We start from the raw sequence: 12,500 nt of genomic DNA on the forward strand, positions 1-12,500 counted from the left end.
AAAATGAGGACCCCAATTGTTGGGGGCAATATGTTGACTCTAAACGGCTTAGAGAAGGCTATAAAGCACAATCAAGTGGTATATAAGTCTAAATGCTATTGCTATTGCTAAAGAAGGTTAAAATTACTTTTATTGAATTTGTCTACAATAACAGAAACTTGCAAGTCTGATGGTGCTGCACTGTCCCCTCATCCTTGTTATACTCCATTTAAATAGGGAGGTATCTGCCGATACCACTTCTGAATGTTGCTTCATTTTTCAATATTTTTTAAAAAAATATAGCCCCTTTGCCTAGGTAATTATTCTTACATTTGCCTGTCAAAGTCCTCATACTTACCTTCTGCATTATGTGTAGCCAAGGGTTAAATCTAAGAAAATATCCGTAAAGAGAGGCAATTCAGACCAAAGTCTAGGGTGCCACATTTGGGAAAGGGAATTGAATTCTCAAGGTACAAATAGTCCTCAATTTATGACCACTTGCTTAGCAACTACTCCAAGTTACAACAGATATACCCTGAGGTTACTTACAATTTAGTGTGACCCGTCAAAAGGGCGAACGACAAAACCGCGCCCGACTAAACCGCGTCGCTGACGTCATCAACGCGGCGACAACATCCAGCATGGAGAAAGAAGGGCACTTTAAATAGCGCGTTGAAAGAAAGCCGATTCAACTTAAGGTAAGGGTTAGGTTTAGGGTTAGCTTTAGGGTTAGGGTTAGGGTTAGGGTTAGGTTAAGTGTTAGGGTTAGGGTTAGGGTTAGGTTTAGGTTAAGGGTTAGGGTTAGGGTTAGGGTTAGGGTTAGGGTTAGGGTTAGGGTTAGGGTTAGGGTTAGGGTTAGGGTTAGGGTTAGGGTTAGGGTTAGGGTTAGGGTTAGGGTTAGGGTTAGGGTTAGGTTTAGGGAGGTTAGGTTTAGGTTTAGGGGTTAAGTTTAGGTTTAGGGTTTACAGTGTGCTTCTGTCTCCGCACTGTTGTCGCCCTGTTGATGACGTCAGCGATGCGGTTTAGTCGGGCGCGGTTTTGTTGTTCGCCCTTTTGTCGGTGAACCACAATTTAGTTCTGAAGTTCCAATGGTTGAGCCACTTCTATGGTCAAATAATGGAATTTCAGGTGCTTAGTGACATAGCTACATTATGCAGTGTATTTGCAGTGTCCTGTGATCATGTGACCACATTTTATTACTGGTTTTCCAAAAGCCAGTACTTACTTTCATTTTTAGCATTATGTCCATAGCGGACCAAAGCAGCGATTTGTTTTATGACTGCAATGTTTGCTTTAGATCGCCACAAAAAAGGTCATAAAATCAGCTTGGTAATTCAATTGACCTGTTTTACAACTGTCACAACTTACAATCTTGACAGACAGGCTCCCAGGTTCACTATGTTGTGAAACTTTGGATTATATCTTTTTCTTGCCCTGTTTGGTTCATTGGAATGTTGTTGCCTAGGATATTCTACAGCACAGAACACCCAGATGAGGGGATGATTTAATTACCTGTAACCCCCCCCCCCACCGTGCCCCAAATACCAAAAAATCCAATTAACAACAAAACCAAAACTTAAACAAAAAAAGATGTACAGATAGCAGACAATAATAAGAAAAACATACATAAGAAACAATTATGAGCAATCTTGGCATATTGCCTGTATGTCAAATATTAAAAGAAAAAGGGGAAAAACATTTCTCGTTCAAAGATTTAAAAAACAGGTGAACTTCAATCTCACAATTGTAGCTGCTATCTTGACTGTTGGACTCCATCCTGTGAACAGCCCTGCTGTTTTTATAACATAAATTCAGCGTAGCCCTTTCTCAAGTAAATTACAGAGTCCTGGCTGAATTTGTTTTATTTTCTTTGTGTTTGTCTGGGCCCATTTATTGTCTTGAGCTGCTTGGATATGATTATTCTACACTATCATGCTCATATTTATAAAACTCAGTGCCTCTGTGAAAGGTAAGGATGACTGCTGCGTTTGTGGTGCGATCAGAGCATTGCGTGTGCTGAAGTTGTTTTAACGCAAACCAAAGATGCCTTTTAAAAAACAAGTGTACATCATATTCTTATGCATGCCAGTGCTGTGTGTGTGAGGTAATTTAAGGTGGTTCTGACAAGTGTCGCCGGTATCTTCATATCCGGTCACATGGGCAGCAAGCCACTCCCATCCGGTCACATGGGCGGCAAGCCACTCCCACAAAGGAGGCCACACCCACAGAGTAGGTTCGAACAATTTTTGAAACCCACCACAGAGGCTGCTCCCATCCGTTGTATGAATTGGGGTTAGAGCAGGTAGGTTATCTTGAGTTAGTCATTTCTTGTGTGGTGATTTTAAAAGTTAATTTCTCAAACTTTCTTTCTTTATCCTGCCATCCCCTTGCAGGATCATTGACATATACAGTAATTAATTGCAAAAGATGCCTACCGGCGTCGGCATATTGCTTGTCACTAAGTCAGTGCTTTGGTAAGTAAAGTTGGAATTTAAAGTAGTCTTCATTTCCCAACTGCAATTTGCATTGCAGCTCCATCACTAAGTGAAGCAGTCGTAAAGTGAAATGTCACAGAAACATGCTGACTTATGTCAGTTCCAGCTGCAGTGATTGACCAAATGACTATTATTAAGGGTTATTAAGTGCACCGTCACATGAACATCACATGACTGCGACTCTCAACTTCCTGCAGGTTTCCCCATTGACTTTGCTGGTTGGAAGCCAACCATGAAGATCACCTGCAAATGTTTCAGAGAATGATTGAAAAACAGGATTTGATTCAAAGCCTGTTTTGTGTGTTGCTTTGATCAGCAGAGGGCAGCACTTACAATTGTTTTGGGGAAATAACCAGACTGCCATTTTAAAGTACTTTCCAATTGCATGCGATAGCAAAATAGCATGCCACCTATTCTGCTTCACTAATTAATCTGCTGAATTGTATTTATTGTTTTAATGTGGGAGCCAATTCAATAAAGTAATTGGTGGGTTCCCTTTTCATTGTTTCTCCTTGCAACATTTCATCTCTGCTAACAAAAATAACCAGCAATTGCTCTCCTTAATGTATAGTGGAACAGGGCTGGGCTAGTGCAGATTGGCGCTGTTGTCTCCAATTCAGGTCTGAGCCTGGTGCCGAAACCAATCATGGATGCCAGACACGAGGTGCAGGTTTTCTGATTGCTTTTTATTGGAGTACTCCAAGGAAAAGGGTTCCTGGTCAAAAGGCCAAGAACCAAGAACAAAGGATTAAGAAAGCACATTTTTTGTCCAAAAAATTGCATGCCTAGTCTTTAGGAGGCTTATAGAGTGCTCCTGGGGGCTGGGGGGGGGGGGAATGAGCAAAAAATGGCTTGTTTTTCACTCATTTTTGGCCTCCCCAGCCCCCAGGAGCTCTCCTACAGGCCATTTTGGTTAAGTGGAAAGGGTTTTGGGAGGCAAAAATGCTGTATTCAGTGTATAAGACGCACTCAGATTTTCTTTTGAGGGAAAACGATGCATCTTATATTCCCAAAAATATGGTAGTTCAGCCACATTTGAAGGCGGCCCAGATTATCTAAATATCTCCTACACAGGTACCCATCCAATTCAGGTCAGAGAAACCTCTTCTGTTGCAGGCCTCCTGTCTCTCTTGCTTATTGTTTATATTACCCTTTGTGTCTTGACGCAAGTTTCTTTTTTCTAGGGCTAAACCTGAACAATGTGCTTTTGCAGAAATCTCTGCCTTCCATTTTGGAAGCAGGAGGAGCTCTGAAGGGTAGAGAAGAAATAAATGCGGGTTGCTTGGAGTAGAACTTTAGCCCTGGGAAAGAGAAGTCGCTGCACTTTGCTGTTTTGAACCCAAATCTGTTTTCCTTATCTTTAGTTGATAACCAAGACCGCCTGGCCCTTCGCTTCGGGGAATCATTGGTGGACCCAGATATCGCTCGATCTGGAGTTGCCATTGTCCTGTGTATGGGCGGAGTGTTGTTCCTGGTCATCATGGGTGTGTAAGTGTTGCAAACAGCCTGTGGTCCCCTTAGAAAGCAATTTTTGGTTTAAAGATTTAAAACGTTCTTCCATATCAAATGTGATACAAATAACTACACCTCATGTAGATTTTTTGAGGGTCATTAATTCTGCCTTTCTCCTAGGATTATTGTGTACTGGAAAAGTCAGATCTATCAGTATGTTTAGCTGTGATCTACCCCTTCCTCACTCCTAAGTGACACCTGCTGACTGAGATGACTTAGACCTTCCGAGTGTGAAGCCTAGCCAGCCCATCCTACCTTCAAGACGCCTTTGCTCACAGATTGGTATTCCCACATATTTTGCCTTCTTATCTCCTTCCCCGTGTTTCCCTGTAATAAACACAAATCTCTTTGTGATTGAAAACTTACTCCTTAGTTTAAAACAGGTGATTCTAGTCTGCTTAAAAAGAAAAAAGACAGATGTTCTTCTCCCTACAAATGGATTTCTTTTATTCAAGCTTGTCAAGAATGAAGATCAAGAATACTTTGAACGAAGAAAAGTCGCTGAAATGGCCTTCTGGCCTATATAGGCAATTAATAGCCCAAAGATTTTAGCAGCATGCGCTTCCTGTACTTGAAACACACCATGTACCTGGAAGTGAGGAAATGTGGTGAGGAGAGAGGGAAGATTAGATCTGATGGACATGAATTGAGTTCAAATCTACATATAATAGCAGACAAAGCTGGTGGTAAATTATACTATTATGCTTTACAGGTCGTCCTCAACTTACAACTATTTGTTGTCACTGTAGTAACTACAGTAGTGACAATACCTGTCCTCACACTTACATTACAACGTCCCCATGTTCATCTGATCAAAATTTGTGGGTTTGGCAACATTCATATATGCATTCATGCATATAAATAAAGTTAAATCCTAAATCCTAAATCCTAAATCACAACAGTTGCAAAGTCCTGAGATCATGTGATCACATTTTGCAATCTTTCCAGTCAGCTCCCAACAAGCAAAGTCAATGGGGGAAGTCAGATTTACTTAACAAATGTGTGATTCATTTAACAACCACAGTGATTCATTTAACAACCACAGTGATTCACTTAACAACTGTGGTAAAATCTGGCACAACTTGATCAACAACCATCTTGCTTAGCAACAGAAATTCTGATCTCAATTGTGGTCATAAGTCGAGCCTCCCCTGTATAAATAAATAAAGTAAGCTACACAAATTCTTGACCAATAAAAGATAAAGGGATAAATGTTTCGTCCAAACCTTTCAGATTTCTGTTTGCTTTCTTTGTACCATATTTTCAAATTGCCTGGATATACTACAGGATGACCCTGCCCATCAATGTTGTGGCCAAAAAGCATAGCACAAGTATACACATCAGGGAACGTGACAAAATAGTCATACCTATGAAGGCATTCCTATTTTTTTTTCAACCTTGGCAGCTTCTGTGGACTTCAAGTCCCAGCATTCATACTAGCTCTTAAAGCTGCCAAAATTGAGAAAATGTGCTTTGGAGCTCTTACTTTTTAAAAACTTTTTTCAAAAAGATCAAGATTTTCATTTTATAAATTTTTAATTCTGTGCTTGTACAGAAACTCTTCCAGCAATGCATGGAATAGGGAGAGTCTCCAGATTCTTTAGGAGGTAAGCATAATCACCAATTTTACAAGAAAATCCATTTCACTAACATCCTGTGATTTATTTAGGAATAAAGGTGGTAAGGAGAATTAATCTATTGATTGTATTCCTTATCATTTGGGAAAATTCATAGGACTTGGGGTGTTTACTCACACAAGTATGATTGAAGTGGTTATCACTGACTCGCAAACAAGGAACACATAAAGAACGATTTCATTGTATTCTGCCAGATGTTTGTCTTCCACTGAAGAAGAGAAAATATTTTTTAGCTTTTTGTTATAGCAATAGCAATAGCAGTAGACTTATATACCGCTTCATAGGCCTTTCAGGCCTCTCTAAGCGGTTTACAGAGAGTCAGCATATTGCCCCCAACAATCTGGGTCCTCATTTTACCCACCTCGGAAGGATGGAAGGCTGAGTCAACCCTGAGCCGGTGAGATTTGAACCGCTGACCTGCTGATCTAGCAGTAGCCTGCAGTGCTGCATTTAACCACTGCGCCACCTTGGCTCTTCTTATCAAGAAGCTCAGCATGGAAGCAAGGACTCTTCACAGTCAGTGAATATTGGAGTTGCTTAATATTTTTCGAATTTGATGGGCTCACTTTTCAAGTCATAAGCAGCCTTGATTACAAAAACTGTGTTTTGTTTTAGAGTCTTGCATGAACTCACATAAAATTTAATGCTGGGATAGAGTTTCTTTCTGCCCCAACAGTATATTGGTCCAATTGCCTAAAAGGGCATCTTTAAATGGGAGTAAGAAGGGAGAAGTACGGGTAGACCTTGATTTATGATTGGTGATTTAGTGATTGCTTGAAGTTATGACGGACCTATCTTAGGGCTAGCCTTCCATCCTTCTGAGGTCGGTCAAATGAGGTCCCAAATGTCTGTAAACCACATTCTTTAATCTTTAACAGATTAAAGAACCTTGCTAACTCTTAGGCTAACAATAGGTTAACGTATCTGGAGATGGGAAGACTAATTCAAAAGGCAATGAGTTGAGACTCAGAATAGATCAAAAATCACCCTTCCCTTTCTTCATCCGTACCTCCACAGACTTCTCCATCAAAACACTGTGTGGTGATACGCAGACATGTCCAGCAATCCAGAATAGGTCCTTCTATCACTGCTGCAAAAGAATAATGACTTCAAAAAAGCACCCATCGTCTAAGCCAGTGTTTTTCAACCACTGTACCGCGGCACACTAGTGTGCCGTGACATAGTGTAAGGTGTGCCGTGGGAGAATTACTTTATATATAGTCAATATAGGCACAGAGTTAATTTTTTTTAACATTTTCTAATGGTGGTGTGCCTCATGATTTTTTTCATGAAAAAAGTGTGCCTTTGCAAAAAAAAGGTTGAAAAACACTGGTCTAAGCCAGTGTTTCCCAACTTTGGCTACTTGTGTGGACAGCATGGCTGGCTGGGGAATTCTGGGAGTTGAAGTCCACACAGCTTCAAGTGGCCAAGGTTGGGAAACACTAGTTTAAGTAGTAAATAACTGAAGACGTGAAGGTCAAAACTTGTCTGATACTTACTGCAGTCCTCTGAACAAGCTAGAAGATGCGAAGGAAAAGAAAAGAGGATTGTTTTAGAGTCTGAAAACTCGAAGACACTTTTTCCTACTTCAGAATGATAAGCAAGCAAGAATTCAACAATACAGTATCAAGACAGTGGTTTTAGGATGTCTCATAGGTTTTCCTCCAAGGGACAATTTTTATATTGGCATTTTCTAAATAAAATTAATATATTTCGAATTGATGGGTGAGAGCAAATCTAAGCTAGAGTACTAAGGCACTGAATGATATATGGGATATTTTGGATTTTGGGACAGAAATAAATTCCAATTCTTCCCCGTTCCCATCCTGTCTCCAAGGCATTGGGGAGCCCTACATAAATCTTGCTTCATTGATGACAAAGGTCCACAATTTCCATAAGGAAAAAGCCAGATTTCTTTCCGCCACAAAAGAAGAATAAAATTCAAGATGTCAACTATAGTTGCAGACATCATTTGGACTTCTTCAACATACATCCACTGACCCATGGCAGATACTCCCCATTTCCTGCCATGATAGTATCAAGGAACTCTGAGATGGGAGGATTGGTTCCAAAAGGACACACAACTTCCAGAAGCACTTTTTTGTCCTTTTCCAACATGCCTTTAAAGGCAAATCAGGGTTTGGATGGAGCTGTCTTCTGCTTGGGTTTTCCCCATCTCCTATGCTGCGAATGCTTTTGATACTTTTATCTAACTATAGATTTTGAGATCCTTTTTTCACAATCCAACATGGCTAAGAGGCTTGTTTTTGGAGTCCCCCCTACCTGCACATCATCCCATTTAACCTGGAGTAGCATATTGTTCGGAGTATAAGGCACATCTTTTTCCCTCAAAAAAGGGGGTGAAAATCTGGGTGCATTTTATACACGGAATACAGCATTTTTGGCCTTCTGAAACACTGCCCCTTTTGCAAAAATGGATGTGCAGAGGGTTTGGGAGGCCTGCAAAGTGCTCCTGGGGGCTGGAGAGGGTAAAAACAAGCTGTTATTTTGCTCGTTTTTGCCTTCCCCAGTGCCCAGGAGGACTCTACATGCCTCCCAAAGCCTACGCGTGCCCTGTTCTTTTTTTAAAAAAAAAATGAGGCCTGCAGATGGTTTGGGAGGCCTGCAGAGTCCAAAAATTTTTTTTAAATTTATCTCTTCAAAATCTTGGTGCGTCTTATAGTCCAAAAATACGGTACTTACTATAAAAATAGATATTCCTAAAGCAGTATTTTCCAATCTTGGCATCTTTAGGATGCGTGGACTCCAACTCCCAGGATTCCTGGGAATCGGAGTCTGCACATCTTAAAGATGTCAAGGTTGGAAAACACTATCAAAAAGTTATTAAGTTTGTTTGTGTGTGTGTGTGTGTGTACATATACGTGATGGAGATAGGCTGTGCTGGAAGTTTTGCCTCCTCTTTTTTCACTCTTCAGAATTGTTACCAAGATCAGCAAATTCTTCCAGAATCTGGCGAATCTTCTTTCTCAGGGAAAAGCGTAGCTGGTACATAGAGAGCTGCCACAGCAAAACTCCTAAGAGGAAGGTAGAAGAGGAGAAAATGGAAGAGAAGCTGATTCTGAGCAAGGCTGAGCTGGAGAAGATTCAAAAGCACCAGTAGAATAGAATATCTGTAGTTCAACATGGTTGGACTGTGGGGTCCTTGATGCTCTGAGCGTGGCTGTTTTCTTGCAGATTATATTACTTACTTACTTACTTACTTACTTACTTATTTATTTAATTTTTTTTTTTAAATTATTTTTGTTACATAGACAACATAATCACATAACATTAGAAAAAGAAAGGCAGAGGGGAAAAAAACCCCACAGACAGAAAGAAAAGAAAAAACAAACCCATCATCCCATACAGTATGTCATTTGATTACAGGTGCATCCCTACTACGTTTCCCCCCATACACACAGCCCGTATCTCTCTGTTATATATTTAATAGACACCACAATAACCTAGGGTTTAAAAAAAAAAAAGGAAAAGACCCCCCAAAAAGGGGGGGGGGAAACAGCATCATCACATGCAGCATATCGTTTGGTTACAAGTGTTTTAACATCTGCATCTTCAAGTATTATTTACCGTCTCAAATGTTTCATCTAATATAACTAAAGGCCTCATTTCCATTCTACAATATATATTCAGTTAACATTAGCATTATTTTCCCCCAGAAAGTATACTTATATTTATTGTTAACCTTGCATTTCATACCTTCAAACAGAGATCTTATTCCTTCATTTTTCAACAAAACATCGCTGCCTATATATACCAGTTTTCATTTGTTCCCCTATTAGAATTGCTTATCAGCAGCGAAATATCATTATAATAAGTTCTTAGCCTTATACATTATATCACCAGACCTTATATTAATTCTTCATTGTGTCATTGTTAGATTGTTTCAGAGCAAAATTATATCATCATTTACTTTCTTCAATTAAAACATAAGTATATCATTTTTCATTTCCAAAGTTTTTTTTTCCCCCTAGCCACCGATAAAACAAATCCCATATCTTATAAAATTGTTCATCCTCTTGCTCTCTAATTTCAAATGTCAGTTTACTCATTTCAGCACGGTCCATTATTTTTCGGATAACTTCTTCCTCTTTTGGTATTGTTTCGTTTTTCCAGTTTTTTGCAAATACAATTCTGGCTGCTGTTAACACATTTACAATCAGATATTTTAAGTCTTTGTTGTAGATTTCTGGTATGATCCCCAATAAAAAGACCTCTGGTTTAAAACCTATTTGTTTGTGTGTCATTTTCTCCAACCACATGTGGATTTTAGTCCAGTATCTTTTAGCTTCAGTGCAAGTCCACCACATGTGGTAGTATGAGCCAGGTATCTGGTGACATTTCCAACACTTTTCTGATTTATTCTTGAACATTCTTGCGATTCTGGTCGGGGGTAAGTGCCACCTGTAAAACATCTTATACAAGTTTTCTCTATATGCAGTAGACATTGTCATTTTATAATTTTGAGACCACAGTTTCTGCCAATTCTCTAAGTCAATCCCATACTTAAAGTTTTTTCCCCAGGCTATCATAGTTTCTTTAACTTGTTCTTCATGCAATTTAAACTCCAATAAATATCCATATAGTTTTTAAATTACTTTTTCATCAGTACCTGTTAAAATTTTGTCTAACTCAGTCATTTTATTATAAAGACCTTTAGTTTTTCTATCTTCATTATATCTAGATTGTATCTGTACATATGAATACCAGTTCATTTCCATCCCTTCTTGTTTCAACTCTTGAATAGATTTGAGCTCACCCTCTGTATTCAATAATTCTATATATCTGACTGTTTTTCCTTTTTATATATTATTGGATATGAAAATGCTTCAATTGTTGATATTCAGACTGGAATTTTCAAATAGTGTAATCTTTTAACCTTTTCCCAGTTTAGCAACAACGCCTCCCTTATATAATGTCTTCTAAAGCAACCATGTGATTTAGTTCCCTTATACCATAAGAAAGCATGCCATCCCAACAGTAAGTCGTGACCTTCTACATTCAATAATCTAGAGTTTTTTAATGATATCCATTGCTTAGTCCACATCAAGTTTGTTGCCTGATAGTATAGCTCCCAATCAGGTAGCCCAAATCCTCCTCTAGATCTAGCATCTTGTAGTAATTTAAGTTTTATTCTAGCTTTTTTCCCTTGCCAAATAAATTTCAAAACTATTTTATTTAGATCTTGAAAAAAGTCCTTACCCAATCTGATTGGGATTGTCTGAAACAGGTATAGAATTCTAGGTAGAATGTTCATTTTAATTGTAGAAATTCTTCTCATCATTGATAAGTGCAAATTTTCCCATTTCTCCAAGTCGGTTGCTATTTGTTGTTTTAGTCTGGTATAGTTATCCTCTTTAAGAGTGCTACATCTAGGTGATAAGTGTATCCCCAAATATTTAACCTTGCTTGTATTTTGAATCTGCAACATTTCTGACAGCTCTTTCTTTTGTGTTGCTGGGATATTCTTCGTCATGATCTTTGTTTTATCTTTGTTTATTTTCAAGCCTGCTACTTCTCCATATTCCTCTATTCTTTCCAGCAATTTGGGTGCTGTTTCTAATGGATCTTCAAGAATAAAAACTAAGTCGTCTGCAAACGCTTGTAATTTATACTCTTCTCTCTTAATCTTCATTCCTCTTATTTCTTCTTCTTCTCTGATCTTTCTGTTTAAGACCTCTAGTGTTAGGACAAAAAGTAGTGGTGATAGTGGGCAGCCTTGTCTCGTACCTCTCTTTATTTCAATCGGATCTGTTAGTTCTCCATTTACCATTATCTTTGCTGCTTGTTTCTGATATATCATTCGTATAGTTTGAGTGAATTTCTTGCCAAAATTCATCTGCTCCAGTTGCAAAAACATAAATTGCCAATTCACATTGTCAAAGGCCATCTGTGCATCGAGGAACATCAGTGCCATTTGCTTTTCAGGATGGGCCTCATAGTATTCCAAGGTATTCAAAATCATTCTCATATTGTCTTTAATTTGTCTTTTAGGTAGGAAGCCATTTTGATCTGAGTGGATGAATCCATTTAAATATTTTTTAAGTCTCTCAGCTAGTATGGATGCAAATAGCTTGTAATCTGAATTTAATAAGGAGATTGGTCTATAATTCTTGATTTGTGTTAAATCGGTCTCTTCCTTGGGTAGTAGTGTGATATACGCTTCTGACCATGACTTTGGTATTTTGCTCTCAGACATCACTTCATTCATGACTTGTAGGAGTGGGAAGGTCAGTGTTTCTTCAAATGTTCTGTAGAATTCCACCGGTAGTCCATCTGGTCCTGGAGCTTTCCCGTTGTTTTGTTTTTTAAGTGCCTCTGTTAGCTCCATCATTGTTATTTTACTTTCTAACATTGTTCTAGTTTCGTCTGGTACCTGGGGGAGATTGGCATCTTATAAGTACTTTTTAACTCATCCCTCCTCCCCCTTCTCTTCTTCATAGAGTTTAGCATAATAGTCTTGTATAATACTTTTTTTCTCAATATTTCCGTACTGAATTTCTCCTTGCTTATCTCTTAGTTGGACTATTTTCTTTGTTTCTCTCTCTTTTTTCATCTTATATGCCAACCACCTGCCTGGCTTATGCGCATTTTCAAAATAATGCTGTTTGGCACCTCTAATTTTTTGTGCCAGTTCTTCCTTTTCTAATAGGTCCATTTTGTGTTTAATTATGTCCATTTTTATTTTGACATCTTTTTTTTGTGGTGCTCTCTGTAGTTCTCTTTCAAGTATTTTATAGTCATTATCTAAAGCTTTATGCATTTGTCTTTTCTTTAAGTTTCTCTTCCTTGTGTAGTCTATTGTCAAACCTCTGATAACGGCCTTCATTGTATCCCAGAGATTCTGCAACAATGTATC

At 38.7% G+C, this 12,500-nt stretch overlaps 2 protein-coding genes across 2 annotated transcripts in view; one reads left to right on the forward strand and one right to left on the reverse strand.

Moving 5' to 3' along the window:
- IZUMO2 (IZUMO family member 2) overlaps nt 1–4,149 on the forward strand; it is a 14,052-nt gene extending 9,903 nt beyond the window's left edge. Inside the window, exons 5-7 of the mRNA XM_032236267.1 lie at nt 2,373–2,453; nt 3,839–3,962; nt 4,107–4,149. Of these exons, the coding sequence (XP_032092158.1) occupies nt 2,373–2,453; nt 3,839–3,962; nt 4,107–4,149 (248 nt within the window). The remainder of the gene's footprint in view (nt 1–2,372; nt 2,454–3,838; nt 3,963–4,106) is intronic.
- A 368-nt stretch (nt 4,150–4,517) lies between these two features.
- IZUMO3 (IZUMO family member 3) overlaps nt 4,518–12,500 on the reverse strand; it is a 16,823-nt gene continuing 8,840 nt past the window's right edge. The window contains exons 3-7 of the mRNA XM_032236268.1: nt 8,553–8,658; nt 6,877–6,881; nt 6,633–6,713; nt 5,741–5,831; nt 4,518–4,575 (exon numbers count right to left, since the gene is read on the reverse strand). Of these exons, the coding sequence (XP_032092159.1) occupies nt 4,518–4,575; nt 5,741–5,831; nt 6,633–6,713; nt 6,877–6,881; nt 8,553–8,658 (341 nt within the window). The remainder of the gene's footprint in view (nt 4,576–5,740; nt 5,832–6,632; nt 6,714–6,876; nt 6,882–8,552; nt 8,659–12,500) is intronic.

This window comes from Thamnophis elegans, chromosome Z, assembly GCF_009769535.1.
Source record: "Thamnophis elegans isolate rThaEle1 chromosome Z, rThaEle1.pri, whole genome shotgun sequence".
Lineage (NCBI taxonomy): Eukaryota > Metazoa > Chordata > Lepidosauria > Squamata > Colubridae > Thamnophis > Thamnophis elegans.